This window comes from Callospermophilus lateralis, chromosome 18, assembly GCF_048772815.1.
Source record: "Callospermophilus lateralis isolate mCalLat2 chromosome 18, mCalLat2.hap1, whole genome shotgun sequence".
In the NCBI taxonomy this organism is placed as follows: domain Eukaryota; kingdom Metazoa; phylum Chordata; class Mammalia; order Rodentia; family Sciuridae; genus Callospermophilus; species Callospermophilus lateralis.
In genome coordinates, this window is record NC_135322.1 from 15,370,943 (window position 1) to 15,398,478 (window position 27,536).

Below are 27,536 nucleotides of genomic sequence, written 5' to 3' on the forward strand. Positions count from 1 at the left end.
GATTTCTCGCCACGGGCCTTCCTCTGGCCCCGGAATCTCCCCTCAGGACGGGTCTTCCCCCGGGATCTCTCCTCGCCACTGGCCTTCCCCTCACCCTGACATCTCTCTTCGCCACGGGATTTCTCGCCACGGGCCTTCCCCTGGGCCCGGGATCTGTCCTCGCCCGGGGATCTGTTCTCGCCTGGGAACCTGTCCTCGCCTGGGGATCTCTCCTCGCTCCGGGATCTGTCCTCGCCCCTGGATCTCAGCGCGCCGCGGGCCTTCCCCTCGCCGCGAGACCTCTTCTCGGCCTGCTCCCTCTCGTTCCACTCCAGCTCTGACTTCTCAATCCTCACCTTCCCGAGCCGCGACTCCTTCACCCCCCACCGTTTCCCTCCCGCCTTTTCCATGCTCCTAACACCTACTAGCTCTATGCCCCGCCTCTTCTAGCCCCGCCCCTATTCATCGCCCTGCTTCTTCCCTTAACCACGCCCTGCTCTTCGCCCCGCCTTTTCTCCTCCTCTCTCCTGCCTCTCGCTCTCCCTCCTCTGCCCGGTCCCCGCCTTCCCCTGCCTTTCCCCGCCTTACCGCCCCCTCCCCTCCCCTCCCCTCCCGTTTTTAGCCCCTCCCCACCCCCCGCATCCCCCCCACCGGGATGGCACCGCCCTCTTCTCCCCGTCCCTCGGTACCAGTCACCTGGTTAAAACCGGTCAACCGTTGCTTGGCAGCACCTGTCCCGCCCCGGTTTGCCCGGTCTCAAAATGGCCGCCCGCACTTCCACAACCAACTTCCGCCTTTCCTGAGACAAGTCTGCGTGACACCCCTGTCACCACGGTAACGCGCATTCCTAACCGACGCTAGGGCTTGTGGGCGGGGCTCAAGCGCCCGGGGAAAACAGTGCGTGGCCTACCGAGGGCCTACGGAGGGCCGCTGGAAATGAGATTGTGCTAGGAATGCCTTCAGATAGCTCCCAGAGACTGTTCTGGTACCAGTCTGAATGCATGTCCTTCAGCTCAAAAATTCTACCTCTGAAAAAAAAAATCTGACCTCTTAGGGATCTTGTGGGAATGAATTAAACTGCTAATTAAGGTTGTCTCATAGGGCTGGGCATGTGGCTCAAGCGGTAGCGCGCTCGCCTGGCATGTGCGGGGCGCTGGGTTCAATCCTCAGCACCACAAAAAAGTAAAATAAAGATGTTGTGTCCACCTAAAACTAGAAAATAAATATTAAAAAACAAAACGTTGTCTCATCCAAAATATGTACATGGTCATCCATCACCAACATTATTGTGGGAAGTCAAGAAAATAACATCTGAAGAGGGAAGCACAGTGCCTGCGAGAGTAAACGTTCAACTATGGATCTTCACTTGGGTCTGCACAAGTGTTAAATGAGCGACTTCTTTGATGTCAGGAACCTGAAAACTCCACCTTCAGATCATACTAATGCTGCCATTTTCTGGACATATGTCCTATGAAAATTGGTTGGGCATGCGTAGACCACAGATACTTCACCTCCAATCAGACATCCCCATGTCTCCTGTTTCTTTCTCCCATATCCCAAACCCTATCCTTACTTTCCACCTGCACACTAGCCACTTTGTGAAGAAAGTCTTGCAAAATTCACCCTGAGATTTCCATGATTGGCAAGTGTGCACTGGGCAGACCAGGTCTGGTTCAGTAGTAACTGTAGAATCACAGAGGAATGCCATTGAGAGCTTTAATCTAAATTTGTTTTCATTTTTAAAGTCTCTGATTGTGACTTTATATTTTTTATTATTATTATTATTATTATTAACTGTGCTTGGGATTGAATCTCATGCATGCCGAGCAAGCACTCTACCACTGAGTTACAGCTCCAGGGAGACCATGACTTTTCAATGAACTGCAAACCTGACTTCAAACCAGTCGTTTTCAAATTTGAGCTCTCATCAGATTCACAAAAAGACCTCATTCAAACAGGATGGTGGGCTCCACCCTGGAATTTTTGATTCAGTAGATCTGGGGTGGGCACGAGAAGTTTTATTTCTATCAAGTTCTTAGGTGATGCTGATCCTGAAGTTCTGAGGCCCACACCTTGAGAACCAGAACTCTAAAACCTTCCAAATCCCAGGACCTCAGGAACATCCAGACTCCTCAGATGGCTTCCAGACGCTCATCCCTGTTGTCCCATCCAGATCGCCTCATTCCTCCCCATAGATTCCTGTATGCCACGGCCCAGTCACACAGAGTGATGGAATGTCCTTTGCTCAGGTGCCATCTCTTCTTCAGACCTGTGCACACACTGTAATGTGCTCAAATACCAGTTCCTTTTTTGTCACCAAGCTACTTTCCTTCAAGTTTCTGTCATAGTTTTGTGGCGCTGGGAGTGGAACCCAGGGGCGCGCACACGCTAGGCAAGTGTCTACTACTGAGCTACACCCTAAGCCCTCCTTCAGATTTTTTTCTGTGATGCATGACAAGCCCCCATAAATCCTTCAGCCCCTTGAGGACACCTGGCTAGAGACAGACCTGTCTCTGTCACTGGATGGAGAGATTCAAGCCCTGCCCAACAGCACAGACCAGGTACCCTTATGTAAATGGACAACAGGTGGAGTCTGTCTTTCCCACCAGTCCACCCCATGGGCCAGGGAGGGTGACTTCATCCAAAGAAATAAACTCAGCAGCCATGTACCTAACCCATCTAGATCCACCAGTCAACACCACCAGGTCTCCCAGTGACATGCCCAGCTTGGGGACACAGCACCCTAGGGAGGGACAGTGCCTTCATTAGGTCCCAGTGCACAAGGCTTTTGCTGCACATTGTTTTACCAACAAAAGTTGAAATCACCCACACACCTCTCCGGGATGCCAGAATGACTCGGGGACATGTGTCCTAGAGGAGGCCCCGCAGATACAAAGGATATGAGGCTAGGCGTGTGCCCCTGGTGTAATGTCTGAATTATACCGTGATGAAAAAATACAAGAAGCAGTGATGTCACAGAATGTGATGTTGAAATGTGAATGTTTTTATATCATCTACATAATATTTTACAATGAGAACAACAGCAATATGAGGCAGCATTGCACGGAGTCCCGCGCGATGGGCGCTCTCCAGGTGGTGAGCTCGACTGCTCCATCCATGAGGTAGACGGGTTGGCATCCCGTGTCACAAATGAGCAACTGGAGGTGACATCACCTGCCCAAAGTCCCCCAGCTTGGGAGTGACAGTCTGTGATTCTCACCACCTCAACATATTAGGTACCATTTGTGTAGAATGGGAAATAAGACACGTGTGCATGTTGCCGGCGCAGCCTGGGAGGAAACCTGCGGACCCCCGCAACAAGTGCAGGAGGAAGGAGGAAGGCTTCTCCTCCGCCGCCGGGCTCTCCGCGGTACAGTTGGCATTTCTCTTTTCCTTTTTCTCTCCTCCCTCTCCTCTCTTTTCTCTCTCTCTCTGTACCAGGGATTGAACCCAGAGGCGCTTACCCGCTGAGCCCCAGCCCCAGCCCTTTCTATATTTTATTTAGAGATAGGGTCTTGCTGAGTTGCTGAGGCTGGCTTTGAACCCACGATTCTCCTGCCTCAACCTCTTGAGCTGCTGGGATGACAGGCGTGTGCCACCGTGCCCAGCTCCCCTTTGGAATCTTTAGCACATCCCTTTTTTGTTTTTAAATATTTCAAATGGAACAGGACCTGGTAACTCTTCCTAGAGGAACCTGCAGAGCAGCAACAAGCCCTGGAAACCAGATTAACAGGCACCTCCCTCAAGGAGATGAGAAGCAGCTGCCCAAACCATCCACCCTGATCTGAGTGCCAAGATCCAATGTGACCTTGATAAGAAGCCCAGAAGGCCGGGAAGCTGAGAAGAGCTGGACAGTGGTTGTTTCTGAGCTCCCATAGGAAGAGGTGACCAACCAAGAGCCCGTTCAAATTCCAGTTTTGCACTTTCTGTGTGACTTTTAGCAAGTTACTTAACCTTTCTGAGCCACTTTTCCTCATCTGTAAAAGGTAGAGAATGTTCATAACTCACAGGTTTGCTGAGAAGGTTGAATGTGTCAAGGGCTTAGAGCTGTGCTTGGCACATGGTGAACCCTTTGTAAGTATTTTCTATCACTTATCACAACATCATGTGGAACTCAAAATTCTCTTTTCTTTTTTTTCCAAATATTTTTTAAAAATATTTTTTAGTTGTAGTTGGACACAAATACCTTTATTTTATTTATTTTTATGTGGTGCTGAGGACTGAACCCAGTGCCTCACATGTGCTAGGCAAAAGTGCTCTACCACTGAGCCACAACCCCAGCCCTAAAATTTTCTTTTCTTACCATTTTACTGTCCACCTTCCTGGTTTTCCTTATTCCTCTTTATCCTGTGCTCTTTTTCTGTCTCCTTTGTAAGCACTTTTCTTTGGTATCACAATATTCATTGAAGGGTCATTGCTCACTAGAGAAGATCATGTCCAATTGTGATGCCTAGACCTCTGGCAGCTACTTTGGGACCATGAGGGGAGAACACCTGCGAGGCAAGCCTTCAGCTGAGGGTGGCAGAGCAGAGATACAGGGACCCTGGGATCACTAGGCTCTCGCATAGCTGTGGAGAGTATTTCCAGAGGTCTCCCTGACTCTGATGAGGAGCAATCTAACCTTTGCCTTATTAGAACCCCAGAAAAGCCAAAATCTTTCCTAATTGATATCAATATGTAAACACCCTGAGACTGTGTACTTCTCTCTTCATCCCCTCCCACGGCCTCAATTCCTTTATCTCTGTCTCCAACTTTGACCACCACGCTGAGCCCTAACCCCAGGGCCCTGTGACACCCCCTGGATGTCCCTGTAGCCCCTCAGACTCACCATATGTTAAAATAGCCCCCAACTCTCCTCAGAGCTGTCCTGCCTCCTAGGTCCCCAGGCACAACTGACCATGGGCCTGGTCCTTCCCAGTCTGCAAAGTCCATGCACCAGCTCGGGGCCTCCCTGATCCCATGACCCTGCCCAGCCCATGCTCGCCCTCTGTTCTCCCCCAGCCTCCCCCAGCACCCTGCCTCAGTTTCCCCCACTTACCCCCTGCACACACAGCTGGAGGGCCTTCCTAAAGTCCAGACCTGACCACCACTCCCCTTCCCCAAACCCGTCCATACCTCTCCAGTGCCCTTGGGATGAGGCCACCCCGGGAGTCACTCCAGGACTCAGACCAGCTCCTCCCTCTTCCCTGCCTTATTCCAGGCACAGGAGCCAGAAGCTGCTGTCCCACATGCCCCAGCGCCAGGCCTGGGCAGGCTCTTGCTTCTGCCTGTCCTGCCCTACCTGGCTCTAGTGCCCCGTGGTCCCTTCTGTGACTAAGGCACAGGGTGTGGTAGAGCTAGGAGCTCAGTCCAGAGCCCTTGGCAAAAGGCTCTGCGACAGCCCATCTCAGGAGCGGCAGATCCGAGGGGCTTAAACCTACAATCAATCACTTCCTCGCCTGTGGCCGGGTCAAGGGACCACCTTCCCTTGCCTCAGTTTCCTCATTTGTGGAAAGGAGATAACCAACATTATCTCAGTTCCTGTAAAGTATCCAGAAGAGAGCCTGCCAAAGAGTGTCACAGAGTAACAGGGCAGTCCCGGCCACATCACCCCTGCAAGTGGCGCTATCCTGGTTGCCATTTCATAGGAACAGTCTGAGAGGTAGAGAAACTGCCTAAGGACACGGGCAGGACACGGCTGCGCTAGAGGGAGCCCACAGGCTCAGTGAAGGGGGACCTGGGCTGAGATGCTGAGGGAGGTCCTGCCACCCGGCCTGCCCCAGGATGGCCACGCAGGCCCTGGTCCCTGGAGGTACCTGGGAACATGAATCAAGGACAACTTCTTCCTCTGACCATTCCTCACATTTCCGTTCTCAGTTCTGTCACTTCCTCTCCTGACCTTCCAGCTGCAGCTGGGCTGGTGCCCTGACCACTCACTCTGCCTGTGCTGTCTGGGACTTCCACCAGGTGGGGCCACATCTGTGAGCCTCATAAAAGTAGAGATCAGGGCCACCTCCACTACTCCTGTGTCCCCAGAACTGTGTAGCCCTGGGCCAGCACAGAGGCCGGTCTGAGGGTGACCGGACGGCCCCCTGACAGCCCAGGAAACCGAGGCTCAGAGAGGACTGCCACTGAGCACCTGACCTGCTCGAAACAGGTCCAGGACGGGTCTGGGACAGCCTCGCTGGAGGAGCGGGTGGGTGAGCGGCTGATAGAACCTGGAGACTGAGGCACGAAGGGACAGCAGGAGGGGAGGACGGATGTCAGGAAACCAGAAAGGGGGGGCAAGGGGGCGAGGGGACAATAGGTGGGGAGAGGGGCGGGGGGGGGGGGGGGGGGAGGGGGACAAGGTGCTGCTGGAGCCCCAGGGCCTGAGGGCCGAGCAGCCCCTGCCTCGGCTCCACCTGCGTGGACGTCGGGTCCTGCCCTGGGCTCGCAGCCACCGCCTGCCTGCTACCTGGGGATGGAGGCGTAGTCGGCGCGGGCACCAGCGGAGAGGTGCTGGTGCAGCTCGGGCTGGGCGCCCAGGATGTCCACCCGATCGTCCCTGTCGTCGCCGAGGCTGGCGGGGCACGGGTTGGGCAGCAGGACGAGCTCCGTGAGGCCGTGGAGGTCGGACACGTGGCGGAAGGTCTGCAACACCAGCACCATGGCCACCAGGCCCAGGAAGAGGTAGGCTGCGGACACGGGGAGGGTCGGCTGGCGCGCCCACGGCTGTCCCCCGCAGCTGTCCCCCGCAGCCCTCTGGCCACCCGCCCGCCCTCGGCGCCAGCCAGGCCCAGCTCACCTGTGACCAGCACCTTGTAGAGGGCCCGGTGGGGCTGGCCGGGGGCCTCGCCAGGGACATAGTCACCCAGGCCGATGGTGGACAGAGAGATGAAGCAGAAGTAGAAGGCGTCCAGGAAGCTCCAGGCCTCCTCCAGGTGGGCGAAGACCGCGGCCGGCACCAGAAAGCAGACGGTCACGATGACGCCCAGCAGGGCCACCAGGTGCCAGCGCGCGGCCTGTCGAGGGTCCCAGCCCCAGCGCCAGCTCAGCCAGGACAGGGGCGCGTGGGTCAGCAGCAGCGACAGGCGCTGGGCCGAGGCGGTGAGCAGCAGCATGGTGGTCGGCACGCCCAGGAGCGCGAAGGCGATGGAGAAGGCCTTGCCCGCGTCGGTCAGCGGCGTCGTGTAGCCGTAGCCTGCGGGGAGGGGGCTGCTGTCCACCCAGCGCTCCACGGAGCTGGCCGAGGTGGCAGGGGACATCCGAACCACACCTGACTGCAGCCCAACCCACCCCCTGCAGGGCCTCCTGTCCCTGAGTGGCCGCCACCCCCCACTCAAGCCAAGAGCCGGGGTTGCTTGCAAACTAAGAGGAGGCTGAGGAAAGCCCCGCCCGACTCGCCATATTTGCTTTCAGTTACTTGCTTTTAAGGATAAAGATCACTGATTTGAGCTGGGTACGTGGCACACACCTGAATTCCCACGACTGAGAGGCTGAGGCAGGAGGACCACAAGTTCAAAGCCAGCCTCAGCAACTTAGTGAGGCCCTAAGCAACTTAGCCACCCCCCTCAAAATAAAAAATAAAAAGGTCCGGGGTGTGGCTCAGCAGATACCAAAATAAAAAAATACAAAGGGCTGGGACATAGCTCAGTGGTACCCTGGATTCAGTTTCCAGTACCTCCCCACCACTGACTTGGGGACTGGGGTGTAGCTTAGGGATAGAGTCCCTGCTGGTATGTGCAAGGCCCCAGGTTTCAACACCAGCACTGAAAAAAAATATATATCACTAATTTTAGAGGTCACACAGCTAAGTAATGCATTTTTAGTCTCCCGCTAGCTCTGCTGAGAGGACACCTCCACTGTGTGGGTCATGATGCTCACGGTTGCCCAGGTAACTTCTGTGGGACTTGGAGGCCGCTTTGGCTAAAACCCTGACTCTTGCCTCTTTGCCTAGGGCAAACTTCCCCTTCAGGTCATGCTAATGCTTCCATTTTCCGAACATATGTCCCATAAAGAGCCAGGAAGACTGATTAGTCACATGTAGACCACTAATGGCTTCACCTCCAGTCACCTTTTTCCACACCTCATGTCACCCTGCTTCCTTCTCCCGTAAATGTCCCCAGACCCTCTCCTCTGGGAAGCATTCACATTAAAGTTGAGACGCTTTCCACACCAGTCCCCATGAGTAACTCTCTTGCAAACTCCTCATTTCAGTGACTGGCCAGCCGCACTTTCACCCTGGACTTCAGGAACATCACATTCCATGTGTCAGCGTGGCCTGTCATCTCAGCCCACAGCCACCTACTTCTCCCCCTAACGTAGCCTCATAGCCCTGCCCTTGTCCCGCGGACCACAGCAGCCTCCCCCAGACCTCCCTTTTCTTCTAACCAGACCCACAGTCTGTCCACCTCACTCAGACTGAAGGACAAGGGCTTCACCCAACTCAAAGGGCAGTATGCTCCTACCTCAGGGCCTTTGCTCGGGGCCAAGGCTCTTTCCATACATCCCCGGATTCCCCTCTCTCCAGTCCTTCAGATCTTTATCCAATGTCACCCTCTCAGTGATGCCTCCTCTGACCACTTTATTCTGGGTTGAAACCCCCTCTCACCTCCTGCCTTCCCACACCCCAGTTTCCTTATTTGGTTACTGCCTCCCCGAGGGCATCAGTTCCAGGAGGGCAGCGGATTCTGCTCTGTCCCTGCTGTGCGCATGATCATGTGGGTACTTAATGAAGGACGCAGGCTTCTGCCTGGCCTCAGTTTCCCCTACTCTTAAATGGGTGTGACAAGTCCCAGTGGACTCCTGGAGGGCTATGGGAATCCAGCAAGGCCCGCGGGGACATGAGTTCTGCAAGCAGAAATATGTCAAAGAGGACCTCAGGTGTGGGGGCACTGACTAGTGAGCGATAAAGAACAATTTTAAATCTCTCTTTATTTCCCTATTAAACAAAACAAAGGGTCAGGTCTATGACTGGGTGACGAGGACCCAGTTATGCCACAGTTAAAAGGCTGCAGACCCAGCACTGCGATGCATAATGCAGTGTGGACACCTGCACCAGCCGGTGTTCACTGAGCCTGCTCCCAAACAAAGGGATCCCAGGTTTTTTATTTTTCCTTTGTATTTTTTGTTTTTTTGTTTGTTTGCTTAGTTGGTTGATTTTTTGCAGCGCTGGGGATGGAACCCAGGCCTCAGGGCTGCTAGGCAAGTGCTGTGAGCTACACCCAGCTGCTGATCCCATTTTTTAAATATATATATACTTCAAAGAACCAAAAGCAAGCTCTAGAAGACAGAACTGCTCACAATAGTTAGAATGAGGAAGTAACTAAAGTTCCCATCCACAGATTAATGGACCAGCACAATGCAGCACACGTTGATATTCGGCCTTGAAAAGAAGAAATTCTGATATGTGCTGTAACGTGGATTATCTCTGAGAACTGTTGAGTGACCAGTCACTAGAAGATAAGTTCTGTATGATTGCCCTCAGTAAGGCAGGCAGGTGGTCAGATTCAGAGAAAGCAGAATGGTGATTGCCAGGGCTCAGAGGGAGAGGCCATCAGGGAATTATTGTTCCAGGAAGGCACAGTGTCCGGGTTTTGTTTTTTTTCCTCCTTTGGCACTGAGAATTGAACCCAGGGGCACTTTACCACAGAGCCATAGCCCCAGCCCTTTTTTGAGACAGGGTGTTACTAAATTGCTGAGGCTGGTCTCCAACTTGTAACCTTCCTGCCTCAGCCTCCTGAGCCACTGGGATTACAGGCATCAGAGTTTCCCTTTTGCAAGATGAAAACAGTCTTGGAAGTAGATGATGGGGAGGGGTACACAATAGTGAATGTGATCAGCGACATTGAACTATGTACTTCAAAATGGTGAAGATGGGCCTAGGGCTGGGGCTCAGTGGCAGAGCGCTGGCCTAGCATGTATGAGGCACTGGTTCGATCCTCGGCACCACATAAAAAAATAAATTAATCAACAACGATATTGTGTGTCCCTCTACACTAAAAAATATTTCTAAAAATGGTGAAGATAGTACATTTTATGTTATGTCTATTATATCACAAAAATTGAAAAAAGGAAAAAGGATGTCAAGTGTGGCGGGTGTGCACCTGTAACCCCAGCTACTCAGGAGGATTCCAAGTTCAAGGTCAGCTGCTGGGATTACAGGCAGGGCCACCGTGTCTGGCAGATGCCCCTGGTTTGTGGCTGGATGCTCAGCCACCTGAAATAGGGACATTCCTCCTCCCTTGCAGCCAGATGTGACTCTGTGACTAATTTCTGGACAATTAATTATACATGAAAGAATCCAGGTCCTTCTCCTCTCTGAGGGGGCCCACTCTCTCCCTTGAGAGCGTTCCGTTTTCCCCGTTTCTGTCTCCTCTAATAACCTCATGCTGTTACTCAAAAAAGAAAGAAGGAAAGAAAGAAGGAAAGAAAGAGAGAGAAAGAAAGAAAGAAAGAAAGAAAGAAAGAAAGAAAGAAAGAAAGAAAGAAAGAAAGAAAGAAAATGAATGAATGAATTAATTTAGGGACTTCTAGGAAGGGTCATGAAGGAGAGGGGTGATCCCCATATCGTCCCTTTTCTTTCCTGTTCTGTTGACTGGAACACAGACATGAAGGCTGGAGTGCAGCAGTCGTTTTGGACTGTAAAGAGACCTGGGAAACAGAAACTGTCCAGAGCAGATACAGGGAGCAGGGTTTTGCTGAGGAGTCTGGGTCTCTGACCCCCAGAACCCCTCTGGTCTTGGACTGACCACCTCGAATGTGAGCAAGGAGTCAGCATCCATCTTATTTAAGCAACTGTGATTGGGAGCTTCTCCTTCATGACTCCAACCCTCAGGAACACAGGTTCTAGTTGGGTGCAGTGGTGCAACCCGCAGTCCCAGTCACTTGAGGCTGAGGCAGGAGGACCCTGAGCCCAGCAGTTTGCACAGCCTGGGTAACAGAGCAAGATCAATAAATAAAAAAATAAAACAAGGCTTTGTGTTATGGTGTGTGTGTTCCTGGGGATTGAAACCAGGGTGCTCGACCACTGAGTCACACCCCAACCTTTTTTATTTTTTGGACAAGTTTTCTTTCAATGGCCCAGGCTGGCCTTGAACTTGGAATCACCCTGCCGCAGCCCCCCAAGTAGCCGGGATTACAGGCCTGCGCCACCACACCCAGCAAAAGGAGGGTTTGGTGGAGAACCTCCCCTGACCCGGCTGAAACAACCGGTTTGCAAGCCACAGGACATCCTCATAAACAAGAAAACCAGAGTTGGGATTGAATGGGGCTGGCGGGCCTCCACTTCAAAGAGCTGAGTCCGAAATAAGTGTTTTCCATTTTTTTCCTGCATGACCTTGGCTAAGTGACACCTCCTTTCTGAGCCTCCGTTTTCTAAACAACAACAAAAAAAAAAAAAAAAAGAAAAAAGAAAAAGAAAAGAAAAAGGGCTCAATAAATAATCCCCTCCTCAAATGTGGTAGTGATCCTACCAGGCAGGGGCGGCGCTTAGCACCCAGTGCAAGTGTGGAGAGGGTCATGGTGTGTGGTACTACAATCCGTGTGTGTGTGCGTGTGTGTTCAGGGGGTGGATCAGGGCCTCATGCACGCCAGGCACCTGCTTTACCATGGAGCTCCGCCTGCAGCCAGCTGTGACCACAAGCGGGACTTCCTTTTCCCTCGTCCCAGTTCCCTATCCCCGCTGCCCACACCTGGCCTCAACTTCTCACTAGGTCTTAGGATTTGGGCCTGTGACAAAATGAGGGACACTGAGAAACAGGTCTCTCGGAAGGATATCCAGTCTGTATTCCAAGGCTCCAGGTACATTCAGGGTTCCTGGCCCCACCCAGAACCATCGGGGTGACTGAGGCTCTGTCAACATGAGCTGTACCAGCTCACCCTGGCAAGGACGCCTCCTTGACCAAACTCCAGGCAGCTTTCTCTGAGCGCTGTTTATCTTACAAGACTCCTAAGAATCCCCACCCTGGATATCGCATCAAATTCCTCATCTCCCACTTTTTTTTTTTTTTTTGTACTGGGAATGGAACCCAGAAGAAGTGCTTTGCCACTAAGCTACACCCCTAGTTTTTAAATTTTTAAAAAATTTGCAACAGGGTCTCACTAAGTTGCTTAGGGCCTCACTGAATTGCTGAGGCTGGCCTTCAGCTTTCGATCCTCCTGCCTCAGCCTCCTGAGTAGCCAGGATTATAGGTGTCACCACACCCAGCCTCATCTCCCCCTCCCTTCTTTTTCACCCCCTCCCACTCTTTTGAGACAGGTCTCGCCATGTTGCCCCAACTGGCCTGGAACTCATCATCCTTCTGCCTGAGGCTCCTGAGGATTTGGGACCACAGGTGTGAGCACCACGTGTGGCTGATTGGCCTGGGTCTGGGAGGTAGAGTGCTGTCCCCGGTATGTGCAGGGCCCTGGCCTCCATCCCCAGGGCCAGAGAAAAGAAACTGTCCAGCCCAGTCGAGGAAGCCTCCTGCCCTGTCCCTCCCAACTGACCCCTCGCTCCGCTGCCTTCACGTCTGAGTTCCTCTAGGAAACACACACATTGCCCTCTTCAAGCCACGCAGTGCTGAAACAGAGCCATTCGATGGCGACTTCCCTGTTCCTAAAGGCACGTCAGGCTGTTTTTCAGAACTGGCACGGAACTCTGGGATCTGACCTAAGATGGCCTCAGCAGCCTGGAGGAACCCAGGCTCTGAGGAGCAGAACCAGAGAACAGGCCCCCAGCCCTGGACTAGACCAGCGAGGGCCACTGTCAACAGAGGCAGAATAGACCAGAATCATCCCCAAGTGCCCCTGGACCAGCCGACTGTCAAACCCCATCCCCAGCCACTCAGGCTCCTCCCCTACTGGCCAGTCCAATCTGGGAAATGGACTTGAATGCACCTCCTGCCTCCTTGCTCTTGGCCTTCAATAAAGCTTTCTTTTTGTAAAAAAGAAAGGTCAGGCAGTGAGCCCTTGCTCAGTAGCAGAGTGGTATGTTGGGTAAGAGCACTGGATTCTGGAGATTTGGTTCAAATCTCTGCACCTTTCCAGCTGTGTGACCTTGGGCCAGTGGACCAACTTCTCTGGGCCTCAGCTACACACACACACACACACACACACACACACTCACTCACTCTCTCTCTCTCTCTCACATTTTCTCTCTCTCCAGGCATTACTATGCAGAGTGCTATTACCTCCCCTTTTTTTTTTCACTAATGGGAACTGAACTCAGGGGTGCCCTACGACTGAACCACATGCCCAGCTTTTGTTTTAAATTGCTAAGGCTGACCTCGAACTTGGGATCCTTCTGCCTCAGCCTCCTGAGTCACTGCAATCACAGGTGTGGGCCACTGCACCCAGATTTATTACCCCATTTTACAGATGAGGGAGGACACGGAGCAGCAGCGGAGCCGAGATGCCAGGTTGCATCTGCCTGGTGTCTGGCCTCCCTCACCTGCTCCTCCTCCAGGGAGGATGATGCAGAAACCAGGATCTATGAGGAGACAGCAAGGCGCTGACCCAGGGAAGGTCAGAGGCTGGTCGGGCCGGCCCTGGCAGGCACTGCAGTGTGGGGGAGAGCACGCCCCAGGCAAGGCGGCTAATCTAGTCTGGGAGGAAATCACCCCGCTTTGCCGCCAGTGGCCTCTGTTGGCTGATCCATAGGATGGGGCACCAAGGGGGACAAATGCCACCCCTTTCTGCTGCACTACCAGCTGGAGGCCATCAGGATTCTGGACCATCCTCCTCCACATTCCCAAAGGGGCAGCTGGTGGCTGGGGAGGGGCTGGGGAGCAGCAGAGCGTGATGGCAGAGGGACTTCCCAGGTCTGTGAGGGGACAAGGGACTTCCCCCAGGGCCAGGGTTCTCAAGGGTTGGGGGTAGGGTAGATCCCAGGGTCCCACTTGAATGAGGGCTCAGAGCAGGGAGTCTAGGGGTCAATCTTAAATCAAGGGCCAGTGTCCTTGTTTGAAATGAATCCTGGGGTCCTGGGTCAAAAGGCCAGCAGCAGCTGGTGACGTCTGGCAGAGAAGTCCTCAGGCAGAGAGGGCTGTGAAGCCCAGGGTCCCCGAGGGCAGGTGGTAAGGGAGACGCTGCTAAGGGATAGGGCAGTGTCCCAGGCCCTTGCTGACCGTCCAGGGTAGACAGTGGTGCTGGGGAAGGTCCTGTGCAGAGGCCTGGCGCAGCCTTCATGGAGAGAATTTCAGAGACAACACAGACTGGGGCAGTTGGGTGGAAGGGACGTCCCCGCTGTGAGTCTGGGCAAGGTCAGAGGGCTCCCAAGTCCCCAGGAGACCCCCTTGTTTGGGAAATCCACAGAGGGCAGGGGACCTCAGCGCCAGGACAGAGGCGGGAGAGGACATCTGGGCTGGCATCTTGTGGGGCCAGGGAGGCGGATTCTGCTGTCCACAACAGTGTGAGGGGCGCTAGGGTCCCCACAGGAGGTCCTGGTGGTTCTGGGGCTCTCCCTGAGGGGTTTCAGGGTGTGGGGGGCGTGGGAGTCTCAGTTCATGGTTTAAAGAGGACTTCCTGGAGAGTCCTGGGGTTTCAAAGGGCTAGAAGTCTGCAGGAGGTGCTTAGGGGACAGAGCGGTGGGAGTCTGGGAGTGGGCTTCTGGTTGGACAGTCTGTGGGCCTCCTAGAGGGTGCTCTGCCTCCCTCCATGGGGGTCCCTTTCACACACCCTCAGTTGTTGGGGCTACTGAATTGGGGTCACAGGTCCAGAAAGAACAGAGAGTGTCCCAGCTGGGGGGAAACCCTGCAATGCTGGGGGCGCTGTCAGGATGGCTGTGGGAGGTCCTGTCCTGGAGGGGGAGTAAGAGGCCACAGGCATGGCGGCTGTCCTATGTGGGACCCATGCAGAGAGTGATGGAGGGCCAGAGGGTTGGGAGTCCCAGAGCAGCCACAGGTTCCTGCCAAGTGTCCCCCTGGAAGGCAGACCTTTGGTGATGGTGTGGGGCGGCAGGGTCCTGGCTGGGGTCAGGAGGAAATGGGTGTAGGGACAGTCGGTGGGTGTAGGGACAGTCGGGAGACAAAGTTGGAAGCAATGGCTGTAGCAGCCCAGAGATAGGTACTAGCCCGAAGAAGGCTCCCAGCCAGAGGGGACAGGATCTCAGGTGGAGGCTTCCAGGTCCTCCTTGGTCTCTGGAGAGACCCAAATCCTCACGGGGGTTAAGACGGGGAGGTGAGGTCTCGGGAGGTGAGGTCCCGGACGCTTGCTTCCCGACAGAACTGGGGGGGGGGTTCCCGCTTAAGAGGAAAGGCCTGGCTGAGGGTCCCCCAGGGGCCTGGACGGGTGGGCGTGGGTTGAGGGGCTCCGAGGCCCGGGAGGGAGGGGCGTTTCGAAGGACCCGCGAGTCCGAAGGGCCAGGACCAGGTGGGGTCCGGGCGCTGGCTGGCCGGCGGGGCGCGCTCACGTACCCACGGTGGTGACCAGCGTGCTGGCGAAGAAGAGCGCCGAGGCGAAGTCCCAGGCGGGGTCCGAGGCGTTGGCGGGCCCCGACGCGTTGGCCAGCGCGGCGCGCCCCAGCCGTCCGGCCGCCAGCACTCGCTCCACGAAGGCGTCCAGGGCCGGGGCCGCCACGCACGGGCTGCGCCGCAGCAGCTGCTCCCGCAGCGTCCCCAACTCGGCTCGGAGCCGGGCTTCGTGCGGCGCCTCCAGCCGCGCCACCAGCAGCGCGCCCAGCACCAGGTACACGGCGTACGCGGCCAGGGCGCCCGCCAGGAGCGCGCCCCGCCGCATGGCGCCCGCCGCCCGCCCCCGCACAGCCCCTGGCCGCCCGCTGACGTGGCCCCCGCCGCCGCCGCCGCCCGCCGCCTGGGTTCAGTTCCGGGAGTCCGACGCTGGGCCACTGATGCCCCAAGAGGAAGAGGAAAAAGGGGAGGAGCGGGGCTGGAGGAACGCCCAGCCTCCGGGAAACTGAGGCACGCCCAACTCCAGGTGTTCTGCAGGGCACCGAGGGCGGAGCCCAGCGCTCCTGGCCAGGAGCCCGACAGGATCAGAGGGTGGGGAGATCGCGGTTCCCCAAACTGGAGAGAGTCAAACTCTCCTGGTGGATGGAACAGCCGCTCCCCAACTCCTCGGCGCCGCTGCGCGAGTCTGCTCAGGTTGTGCACTGCATCAAAGAACGTGGCTCGGCTCAGGGGCAGACTGAAATCCATTTCTCACCCTACTCGCCAAGTCTTGCGCCTTAGATGGGATGGCCACCACCCTGTAGGAACGTCTACACAGAGGCAGACATGATAGGGTCAGGTGTCCCCTGTGCCCTCCTGGACAGAGCGAGGATCCTAACCCATCCACCACATCTTTGCTCAGATCGCACTTTGTTCTGGTTAGTACTGAGAACAAAGCAGTCTTGGACCCTGCCCTCATTGGGTTCCCAGTATATTAGGGGAAACTGACAGATAGTAGAGTGACAGCCAGGGTGATCAGGTCCCGCAGCCCATAGCGTATCAGGGGTAGGATGTTGGAAGCCAGAGGAAGCCATAACCCAGCTTAGGGAGGTCAAGAGAGTGACCTGAAGAAGGGGGTCATCCTAGCTGAGACACGAAGAGTGACTAGGAGTGAGACAGGGTCTTTGTGAGCCAGACTCAAAATTATTGCATGAAGCCCTGAGTTCAATCCCAGAACTGAAAAAAAAAAAAAAGAGGCGGGTAGGGTTGTGGCTCAGTGGTAGAGCACTGGCCTAGCTGTGCGAGGCTCTGGGTTCCATTCTCAGCACCACATAAAAATAAATAAATAAAATAAAAGTATTGTGTTCAGATATATATATATATATATATATTTTTTTTTTTTTTTTTTTTTAAGAAAGGAAGCAAAGAAGAAGAAAAACAGCCAGGTGACTGCAAAGGCTGAGGCAGGAGAATTCCAAGTTCAAGGCCAGTCTTTGCAATTTAACAAGACCCTCATCAAGTTAGGGAGACCCTGTCTCTAAATAAAAAGAGCTGGGGATGTGGCTCAGTGGTAAAGTGCCCCTGGGTTCAATCCCCAGTGCCCCACCACAAAAAGAAAGTCAGGAATCATAAATATATGCCTGGGAGGGAGGGCTGGGTGGAGCTCAGTGGTACAGCACATCCTAGCGTGAGCAAGGCCCTGGGTTCGATCCCTGTAACAACAACATCATCAACAACATTCCTTCAGTGTCCTTCCTGAGGCTCTCCCTACATCCCTTTGCAGCCAGAAATGAGTACCTCCTGGCAGCCTTCTGGGAGGCAGCCCAGAATCTCAACCCCATCTTACCACAGAGGAGTAGGGCTGGGGGCCAGAACAGACCCAGCCAGCTGGTTCTATTTATAAAAACCATGGCAATTCTTGGGACGGAGGCCAATTTTGGGTTGACAATCCACAGGAAGAGATACCTGTTAATCAAGATAGCAATGAACTGGGTCAGGCACTGTGGAGCATGCTTGTAATCTCATGAGTTAGGATGCTGAGGCAGAAGGATCACAAGTTCAAGGCCAGCCTCTGCAATTTAGCAAGACCCTGTCTCAAAAAAGGATGTATGTGTGATGGTGTAGTTCAGTGGTAAAGCAACCTGGAGTCCATCCCCAGTAACCCCCCAAAAATAGTGATGTATCCCCTCCACCACCACCACCAAAAAAAAAAAAAAAAAAAAAACTCCAAGAAGTAATATAGAGTGATTTAAGGGGCTGGGTGTAGTGCAATGATAGAGTGCTTGCCACTTTCTAGCATGTATGACACCCTGAGTTTGATCTTTGGCACTACATATTAATAATAATAATAATATCATTATTATTATTATTTAGAGTATACAGGAGGTGTCTCAGGAGGATGAGGAAGGAGGATTGCAAGCTCAAGGCTGGCCTGGGTAGTGAGACCCTGTCTCAAAAATAAAAATTAAAAAGGGCTGTGTGGCTCAGTGGTAGAGCACCCTGGATTCAATCCCCAACACAACACAAAAGAATAGAAACAAAGTATACAGGACTATGTGTACACAAAAACTAGTTCTCTCCCCCCACGGGATTGAACCCAGGAGCGCTTAACCCCTGAGGCACATCCCCAGAGCTTTTTAATATTTTATTTAGAGACAGGGTTTTGCTGAGTTGCTTAGGGCCTCCCTAAATTGCTGTGGCTGGCTTTGAACTCTCAATCCTCCTGCCTCAGCCTCCGAGCGCTGGGATTACAGATGTGCGCCACCGCGCCTGATTTACCTTGTTTTACATAAAGGGCTGGAGTGTTTGAGGATTCTGGAAGCTACAGGGTCCCGAAACTAATCCTCCACAGATACCGAAGGATGACTATAGTCACAAAAGGCCAATAGGAAGCCAAAATATTTTATTAATAATAATTAAAAAATAGTCGAGAAGAGATCAGTCTTGCCAGGTGAGTGGTGCCCACCGGGTGAGTAGTGCCCAGTGGCTCGGGAGGCTGAGGCAGGAGGATCGCGAGTTCAAATCCAGCCGCAGCCCTTGAGCGAGGCCTTAAGTAACTTGGCGAGTCCCTGTTTCTAAATAAAATCCAAAAAAAAAAAAAAAAGAGATGGGCGTGTGGCTAGTGGTTTAGGTGCCCCTGGGCTCAATCCTCGTGCTCCCCCCACCCCCCAAAAAAGAGATGGATCTCGACGCAACAGGAAGGGCTGAGGCTGAGGAGAAAACGGCGGTGAAGCCGAAGGGGCAGATTCTAAACCCGAGGTGAGAAGAGAAATGGGACATCTCATACAAAAGGACCTCAGTGCAGCCTGGACTCGTTATTGAGAAGCCAGAGGCAGCCTTTCAAGGTCCCCAGAAAAGACCCACATCCGAGGAGGAAGGGGAAGCCACAATGATAGGGTCCCCAGCTGACATCCTTCCGGAGCGCTATCACTGCCCAGATGTCACCCCCACCGTTGTCTTTGCCGGAGATAAGTGGAAGTTAGAGAGCCTCTTTGGTTTTAGAGAAAACCCAGTTGAGAGAACATTTTAATAAATTTCTGGGAAACTGCCTAAAGCTGTCTTCCAAGAAAGACACCGGTTCTTCTCACCTAACCTGTTGGGTGTCTTCTTCCTACTCTAAATATTCACTTTAATACTTAAAGAGTGCCCAAAGCGTCAAAGCTCGCACAACTCCGATCAGCCCCTCGGAAACACAAGTGCACCTCTTCTCCCCTTCTTCACACCCTTCGCTGGCTCCCGGGTGCTCTCAGCGACCCAAAAAAGTCCCAAGCGGCAGAGAACTCCATTTCCCATCGCCCTCTTCGCTCAACACGTGACACCTACATTTCCCGTCATGCCCAACAACGCCTACTCCTAGGATTGTTCCCGGCCCCGCCTCCCTAACGCTCAGGTTCCGCCCCTCACGCCGGAGAGCCCCAGTTCCCGCCTCTTACGTAAACCCCAGCCCACTCGTCCACGCCTCCGTGAGAGAGAGGGGGCGCGGCCATCTGAGCAATCTTGAAGACCATTGGCTGTCGTGTCACCGCTGGGGCGTGGCTACGGGAGCCGGGCGGCCACGTTACGAACCGCGGCTGAGGTGGCGGCGGCAAAGGATGAACCCGGCAGGCTTGGCGGCGGCGGCGGGGACGCCCCGGCTGCGTAAGTGGCGTACGTGGCTGACCGAGGAGTTCGGGCGGGCGGGGGCGTGGCGGGGCCGCGGCGACGGTTGGAGAGGTCACTGCAGGTCGGAGGTCACGAGATTGAGGATCTGGAATTTGGAGGTGTGCACAGCGCAGGGATGCCAGGTCCGGGTAGGGGGCGCCTTGTGGGTAGATTCTTTAGGAAACTGCTGTGGACGAAAACGACTTGGAGAAGGATATTGTGTGATGTGCGGAGAAACGCGACTTTCATTCATTTGGAGTTAGCGGTCTGCCTTCCCCTGCTCCCCACCCTGCCGTGGCTCCCCAGTGCCCACAAGCTGTCGCCCGTGCTTCTTACTACGGCCTTCAGGGCCCTGCGTGAGAGGATCATGCTCACACTCATTTAAAATTGAACTTGTACTGATTGTACTGTTAATCTCCTTTTTTCCCCACCTTTGAATTTGTAACTCTCAATTCCTCTTCATCTCCATATGAGTGCAGTGCGTTTCATTTCTTCATTCAGCATACCTTGCCTAAGCTCCCCCGTGCCAGGCCCTATGCTGGAATTTGGGTACTCAGAAGAAGGTCTGAGGACTCTGGTCCTTGCTGTCTTAACAGCTCAGAATTCAGTGGAAAGGCAGACACACTAAAAAGCAAACGAAGCAACAAGATAATTTGGGGAGTAAAAAGAGCTATAAAGAGAATAACCTTCGGGCTGGAGTTGTGGCGCAGTGGTACAGCCAGCACTTGCCTTGAATGTGTGAGGCACTGGGTTCCATTCTCAGCACCACATATAAATAAAAAATAAAGGTCCATCAATAACTAAAATGAGGGCAGGGGATATAGCTCAGTTGGTAGAGTGCTTGCCTTGCATGCACAGGGACCTGGGTTAAATCCCCAGCACCACACACACACACACATAATATAACTAAAACGAATAAAATAAATAAAACTGAAAAAAAAAAAAGAATAATTTGCTCTCCCCAGGCACACCTTTAATCCCAGTACCTATAATCGTAATGAGGATCAAGTCATGAAGATTGAAAAATGAAGGCCAACCTGGTCACCTTAACAAACCCTGTCTCAAAATTTAACAAGAGCTGGAGATGTAGATCAGTGCTCTAGGCCCCAAGTTTAATCCCTAATACTGGGGTTGGGGGGTACCTAGTCCAGGATGTGATGGGTTGAGGAGGACTCTTGGGGGAGAGGGCAATGTCTCTCTACCTCTTCAACCTTTGGTAAGTTCCTGGCTGGCCCTGTGGTGTGATGTGCAGGAGATACGGCATTGTCCAGAGAGCACTCGTTCCTGCCCTCATGGAGCTGCTAGTTACAGAGCAGAAGTGGCAGCGTGAAGTAATGGAGATGTGATGAGAGCAGTGCAGAACAGGGATGGGAGGCAGAGGGGGCCTGGCCTGGGGGGGTCAGTGCAGCTTGTCTACCAGAGAGGGTACATGTAATGATGAGTTATCCAGGAGGAGACTTGTAGGAGTGGGGAAAGCACTGGAGGCCTGCACTAAGGACACAAGTATGTGAGTATCTGCTTAGAAATTGAGATGTGCACTCCGAAGGGAGGACAGAACAGGCGGGGCTCCTGCTTTGTACCAGGACTCGGGAGACCTGTGAGAAGGAAGCCTCTAGGCCAAGGACTGGGTGTGATATTGGCAGGGGTCGAGGAAGGAAGTGCTCCCAGGTGACAGTACTGCACATCCAAAAGCCTGCAGGGCAAGGGGCTGCGTGGACAGGGCCTGAAGAGACCATTGTGGCTAGGACAGAGGAGTCTGGCAGAGCTGGGTCACACAGGGCCATTCCATGTTTGGAGCTGACTCTCAGCACAAGGGACACTGATCTTAGGCAGAGGACGTGTGGCTTGCTGCGTGCATTTGAAAGGTTCACTGGCTGCCCATTAGAGGGAGGTTGGTGGAAGTCATGGGTCCACCGGGGAGGTGACAGAGTCAGAGAGGGGGACCTTGGGACATAGTGTGTGAGAACTAAGGAATTGTTGACTGGTTGTGAGGCAGAGGGGAATCAAGGTTTGGACGCTGAGGTCAAGACCCAGGGGCAGGCAGCCAGAGGGAATTCTGGGAAGAGGTTAGACCTGGATCTGGTGCCAATGGAAAAACAGCGGCTAGAGATTGAGCCCAGAAAGCGAAGGCACCCTGTGGTGGTCAGAGCTGATTGTGGATTGTGGATGGGATTGCTGCAGGTGAGAGGTGGAAGACAGGGCAAGGATGGAAAATTGGGTCATACGTTTCAGGGAGGGACCATTCGGGAGCCTGTGAGCTCCTGGAGGCAGGAGTGCTTCTGTCCCTGCCCCGTGCTGTGTGCGCTGTGCCTGCAGCAGGGCCTCTCATGCGGGCTCTGCTCCGCAGATGCTTGCAAGGTCTGACAGATTTGAGAAACAGGTGCATGCAGTGTTGCAAAAGCCTCAGAGTTGGAGATTGGCATTTGGGGCAGTGACACCAAAAGCTTCCAGGGGATCGAGTTAGATAAGAGTGGAACAATGGCCTAGGCCTGTGACAGCAGAACCCCACATACCCAGTGCCAAGGGAATGACAGGGAGGGAGGAAGACTTGCCCTGAACTTTCAGGAAGTCACTCGTCTGGCCAGAGGTGAAAGGGAAAAGGGAAGGAAAAAAGGGGGAAGGTCAGGGCCAGTGCTGCTTCTTCACGATTAAAGAGACCTGGTTTGTGTTTTAGACTACTGAGGAATTGAGAAGGGGCTAGTGCCGGGGCTCGGTGGAGAGCACCCGCCTCGTGTGTAGAGGCCTGGGCTCCACCCCAGCTCTGCAGAGGGGGGAAAAGGAAAGAAAGAAAAATTGAGAGGAAGAGCTGGGAACATGGTTTTGTGCAGCTGAGCAGTTTGTGAGCGGTCACTTTGCCTCACACCAGCCCTGCACCAGGGGGCGGGGGGGGACGGGACACGACAGTTAACTCCATTCTACAGAGGGGAGAACCCAGGGATAGAGGAGGCTGTGACATGGATAATTGATTCTTCTCCCGCATCCCAGCATGGCCTTATCTCCTGTCCCCTGTGCCCGAAACAGTGCCTGGCGTGTAGCAGTTCTCAGCAAATGTCTGCTGGGTAGCACTGCTCTGTGGCCAGGAACAGGAGCCCAGGGCCAGGTTGCTGGTCTTCCACGCCCCCAATCCACCCCACTGCTCAGTGTTGATTCTTCCACTTCCTCACCACCTCCAGCAAGTCCCCGTCCCTCCTACCTGGGAGATGTACCCAGAAACAGCCCATCCCCATACCCCACCCCCTGGGGTCCTGCCACTACTCCTCTCTGGGCCACCTCAGCAGTCTCCTTTTCCTGCCCATGCTCCTCCACCATCCCCCCTCCCACGAAGCCAGAGGGGACATTTTGTGGAGTTGTGTGCGTGTGTATGTGTGCACGTGCTGCTTAAAACCTAGGGTCTGGTGTGTGCTGGGCGAGGACTCTACCACTGAACTCCACCCCCAGCCCTTTTTATTTTTTATCAAGTCAGGTCTTGCTAAATTGTCCAGGCTGGTCTTGAACTTGTGATCTTCCTGCCTCAGGGTCTGTGTCACAAGGATTACAGGAATGTATCATGGTGCCTATCTGTCAGGGTTTAATCATTGTCATCTTTGCCAGAGAGACCTGGGCTGGGCTCCATGCCAGTCAACTCTGTTTGGTCCTTTTTCACCATGTTGCTCTCTGTGCCTTGGTTTCACATCTGTCAAATGGGGGTGGCCATTTATTCACACTGAGCACCTGCTTTAGCTCTGAGGTTCATCTGTGAACATGGTGAAGGTCCTCACCCCAGGGTCTCGCAGTCCAGTGGGGAGACAGTGAGTAAAATAAAGAAAACAGCTGATCCTTCAGCTTTTGCCAAGTTCCGTGGTCAAAATGAAGTAGGGAAGGTGGGTCAGGTACCGCCCCAAAGGGAGATACAGCTGTGGGCGGGGTGATCAGGGAAGGCCCCATCCGCAGGCGGAGAGGGGGAACTGTGTGCGCATGGTGGGGAGAGCATTCCAGGCAGAGGCACAGCTAGTGCAGTGGCCCTGAGGTAGGTGTGTGCCAGGTAGGTGGCAGGTATGTCTGCTGAGCATTGAAAGGCCAAAGTGGCTGGACCTGAACGAGTGAGGGAGAACGTGGGAGACAGGGACAGAGCCCTTGTTTATAAAAGGCTTGGTGCGTATTAGACCCCAGAGTAGCTGTTCATGTCACCATCATCATTTATTATTTTGTAGATGAGTGGATGGGTGACAAAGATGGATGGACGGATGATGGGTGGGTGATAGGTAGGTGATAATGGACGGGTAGATAGGTGACGGATGGGTGGGTAATGACAAATGGATGATGGAGGGATGGGTGGATGTGGAGGGGTAGATTGGTGGATGGTGGACCGATAGGCAGAGCCTGCGCCTGAGAGCCCATGTGACATCAGCACTCTGCGGGTGACCCCAGCCCCTGATTGGCAGGAGCAAGAAGGAGAGCTGCAGAATGAGTGAACATCCACTCTCTTCCCCTGCAGCCTCGAAGCGGAGGACTCCAGCCTCCCCGCCGGGCATGGCCGACCCCCACCAGCTTTTTGATGATACGAGTTCAGCCCAGAACCGGGGCTATGGGGCCCAGCGGGCACCTGGTGGTCTGGGCTACCCCAACACCTCTGCCTCCGCACAGGCGGCCTTCCTGGCAGATCCTGTGTCCAACATGGCCATGGCCTACGGGAGCAGCCTGGCTGCGCAGGGCAAGGAGCTGGTGGACAAGAACGTGAGTGGACCGGGGCTGGGGGGCGGGACGGCAGGGGCTGCAGGTTCTCAGGCTTGATCTCTGCCTCCGCAGATTGACCGCTTCATCCCTGTCACCAAGCTCAAGTACTATTTTGCCGTGGACACTGTGTATGTGGGCAAAAAGCTGGGCCTGCTCGTCTTCCCCTATCTGCACCAGGTTGGCACTGCGCTGCCCGGCGGTCGGGGTCAGGGTCCCGGGGTCAGCGCTGTAAGCAAGGCGAGAGGAGCCCTGCTCTAGGGATCCTGCCCACTCCCCCTTTCTCCCCACAGGACTGGGAGGTGCAGTACCAGCAGGACACCCCAGTGGCCCCCCGCTTTGACGTCAACGCGCCTGACCTCTATATTCCAGGTTTCACCCTGCCCAGCCCTGCCCACACCCCCCTCCCTCTGGGTGGGCAGAGGTTTGGGTACCGAGGCCCAAAATAGCCCTTCCTCTGACCACTGTCTTGTGTCTTCTCCTACAGCGATGGCTTTTATCACCTACATCTTGGTGGCTGGCCTTGCACTGGGGACACAGGATAGGTAAGGGAGTGGGGTGGTCTTGGGGACCAAGGCACATCAGGGAGGTCTCATTCCATCACCCTCACTGTCCCCTTCCTCCCCTCTCTTTCCCAGCCACATGCAGCCCATCACACCCTGTGCAGGGGAACCTCTAAATCCATCCTTTCTCTTAGCCTCCACCCGAGATCTGTCCTTATCCTCACTTTCCTGAGCACGCTGCCCCTGCCGCCCTCACTCCAGGGGCATCTGGGAAGGTTTTATGTGAGCTGTGGGCCAGGCCGCACCCCACCTTGACCCATACAGCTGCCAGCAGCCCCCAAAATTGAGCCCCAGCTCCTCAGCCTGGCATCTCCATCCCCTTTGCTCTCTCTGCCGTGCCACTCTGTCCCTTTCCACTCCAGGGGGCCTGGTGCTGCCCCAGGGCCTGGGCACTTCTGTTACCTTGGCTCAGAAGGCTCCTTCCCTATGTCACCTGCTCATGCCCCACCCAGCATTGATGCCTCTCCTCCGGGGCGAGCCCCTGTCTCTCCCTCATAGTCCCTGGTCCTTTCCTTTGTGGCACTGAAAACAACTGTCATTAGAAGCAGTTGATTAATTCTTGGGCCCTGGGGATAGGGCAGAGACCACAGCCCTTCTCTGACCACTGCTTACTCCTTCAGACCTCAGCTTAGCTGTCCTCTGTTCTGGGAAGCCCCTTCTGCCATCCCTTCCGGCCTGTGTGCCACAGCCCCCTGTGAGTGTCACTGCCTGGGAACAGACAAACTGGAATCCTGGAATGGGATGTCTAGAAGGGCAGGCCCAGGTCCCTCTTGGTCACTTTTGGGTCTCTAGCCTCACCTACCACAAAGCTGTCTCTAGGCCAGTGCTCGGGGGGGGTCTGAGCCAGCAGCTGAATGACAGAGCTCGGTCCCACAGGTTCTCCCCAGACCTCCTGGGCTTGCAGGCAAGCTCAGCACTGGCCTGGCTGGCCCTGGAGGTGCTGGCCATCCTGCTCAGCCTCTACCTGGTCACTGTCAATACTGACCTCACCACCATCGACCTGGTGGCCTTCCTGGGCTACAAATATGTCGGGTGAGTACCCCCAAACCTGCCTGCCAGCCAGCCCCGCCCTTAGGCCCTGTCCTCAAATCAGCCTCCATTCTCCCTCTCTCCAGCATGATCGGCGGGGTTCTCATGGGCCTGCTCTTTGGAAAAACTGGCTACTACTTGGTGCTGGGCTGGTGCTGCGTGTCCATCTTCGTGTTCATGGTGAGCTGGGGCTCAGGGTGGGTAAGGCTGAGGACACAGGCCTCCTGGACATAGTTGGGCCCTGGGGCATCCAAGCAGAGGATGTCAGAGAAGGAATTTAGACGAGAGCTGTGTTGCCAAACTGAGGGGCATGGAGTGGCTACCCCAGCCTGGGTCAGGAGGGCTTCTTAGAAGAGGAGGTATCCAAGCTGGGTCAGGCAGAGCCGCAGGAGCTGGCATTGGGGCTGCGGTGAGGATCCCCACCCAGGCTGGGGCCTGGGTCCCCACCCTTCCCCTTATGTGGGGGACTTTCCCACCAAAATGTCCCTGGAAAGAGATTCTCTAAGAGCCCTTCCATCCTGAATGGGGGTGCTGGCAAAGGGCCCTGGCTTGGGTTGACCCAAACTTCATGCCTCAGATCAGTTCTGGGGTTAAACCTCAGTTTCCCCTTTTATAAAATGGGATGGTGATGTCTGCATGTCAGGGTGCTGGGAGAGGTCAGAGCCAAGGGTGCACATGGGGCGCAGGGCTACTGGGCTGTAAATGACCCCTAAGCAGATATGCTGATGTCATCATTTCAAAGTTAAAAAAATACATTTCAAATATTTTAGAAAATAGCATTTCTAGCTGGGCACATTTCTAGCTGGAATTCCAGCTACTTAGGAGGCTTAGGTGGGGAGATCTCAAGTTGGAGGCCAGCCTCAGCAACATAGGGAGACCCCATTTTAAAAACGCTGAGGTGGGGTGGGGGCAGCCTGAGGCAGTGTCAGTCCCACCTATAATCTCAGTTACCAGAGGCTGAGGCAGGAGAATGAAGGCCACCCGGGGCAATAGTGAGACCTTGTCTCAAAAAGGTTGCAAGTATAGCTCAATGGTAGACTGTGTCTGGGTTCAGACTGGGATTGGGGAGGCAGAGTTGGGGATCTAGTTTTTTCTTTAAAAATGGTCATCCCGGAGGGTGCCTTGTCTAGCACGTGAGAGGCTCTGCATTTGATTTCAGCACCAAGAGGGGAAAAAACCGTGGCTGGTAAAGCTGTCTTTCTGGCATTTGAGTCTGGAACCCTCATTTTTTGCTCAGGGGCCCTGCTGGAGTTGCAACTGCAGCTGCAGAGGGGCAGGATCTTGGCCCAGGCTGCGGATTCTTGTGGGCAGAGGCTAGAAGTCTGCTCAGTCCTCCCGCCACCCAGTCCTCCCACTGCCCAGTCTTCCCGCCGCCCAGTCCTCCGGCCCGGGCGGGTTGGTGGCGAGGGTAAACCCAGCGCCCTGTCTCCCCTCCCCTCCCAGATCCGGACGCTGCGGCTGAAGATCCTGGCCGAGGCGGCAGCTGAAGGGGTACCGGTGCGTGGGGCGCGGAACCAGCTGCGCATGTACCTGACCATGGCCGTGGCGGCGGCACAGCCCCTGCTCATGTACTGGCTCACCTTTCACCTGGTGCGGTGAGGGCGCCCGAGCAGCCGCCTGCCGCCCGCCCACTGCCACCGCTCATCTCCGCCCCCCTCGGGCCACCTGTCCGGGCAGGGCCGCCGCCCGCGCCCGCCCGCGCCCCTCTCCCCGCCAAGGTGCTGAGATCTCCAGCTGCACAGCGAAACAATAAAGCCTGATGGACTGGGGCCGCCTCCGTCCTTGG

At 54.7% G+C, this 27,536-nt stretch overlaps 2 protein-coding genes across 6 annotated transcripts; one reads left to right on the forward strand and one right to left on the reverse strand.

The window, feature by feature from the left end:
* Nucleotides 1-6,371: 6,371 nt before the first annotated feature.
* On the reverse strand, nt 6,372-15,657 carry Kcnk6 (potassium two pore domain channel subfamily K member 6). The gene is made up of 3 exons (XM_077105906.1): nt 15,336-15,657; nt 6,746-7,141; nt 6,372-6,635 (listed from the first exon to the last, which is right to left on the reverse strand). The coding sequence occupies exons 1-3, from the start codon at nt 15,655-15,657 to the stop codon at nt 6,412-6,414; spliced, it is 942 nt and encodes a 313-aa protein (XP_076962021.1). The 3' UTR covers nt 6,372-6,411.
* A 3,664-nt stretch (nt 15,658-19,321) lies between these two features.
* On the forward strand, nt 19,322-27,519 carry Yif1b (Yip1 interacting factor homolog B, membrane trafficking protein). 5 transcript variants are annotated; one of them, XM_077105714.1, is made up of 8 exons: nt 19,322-19,454; nt 23,923-24,161; nt 24,234-24,338; nt 24,452-24,530; nt 24,646-24,703; nt 25,598-25,753; nt 25,837-25,930; nt 27,194-27,519. In XM_077105714.1, exons 1-8 carry the CDS (start codon nt 19,400-19,402, stop codon nt 27,347-27,349), a joined length of 942 nt encoding a protein of 313 aa, XP_076961829.1. In that variant the 5' UTR covers nt 19,322-19,399; the 3' UTR covers nt 27,350-27,519. The 5 variants fall into 5 exon arrangements, with proteins under 5 accessions (XP_076961829.1, XP_076961830.1, XP_076961832.1 ...); XM_077105715.1 differs by having other exon boundaries at nt 19,323-19,445; XM_077105717.1 differs by lacking the exon at nt 19,322-19,454 and adding an exon at nt 19,489-19,567.
* The last annotated feature ends 17 nt before the right edge of the window (nt 27,520-27,536 follow it).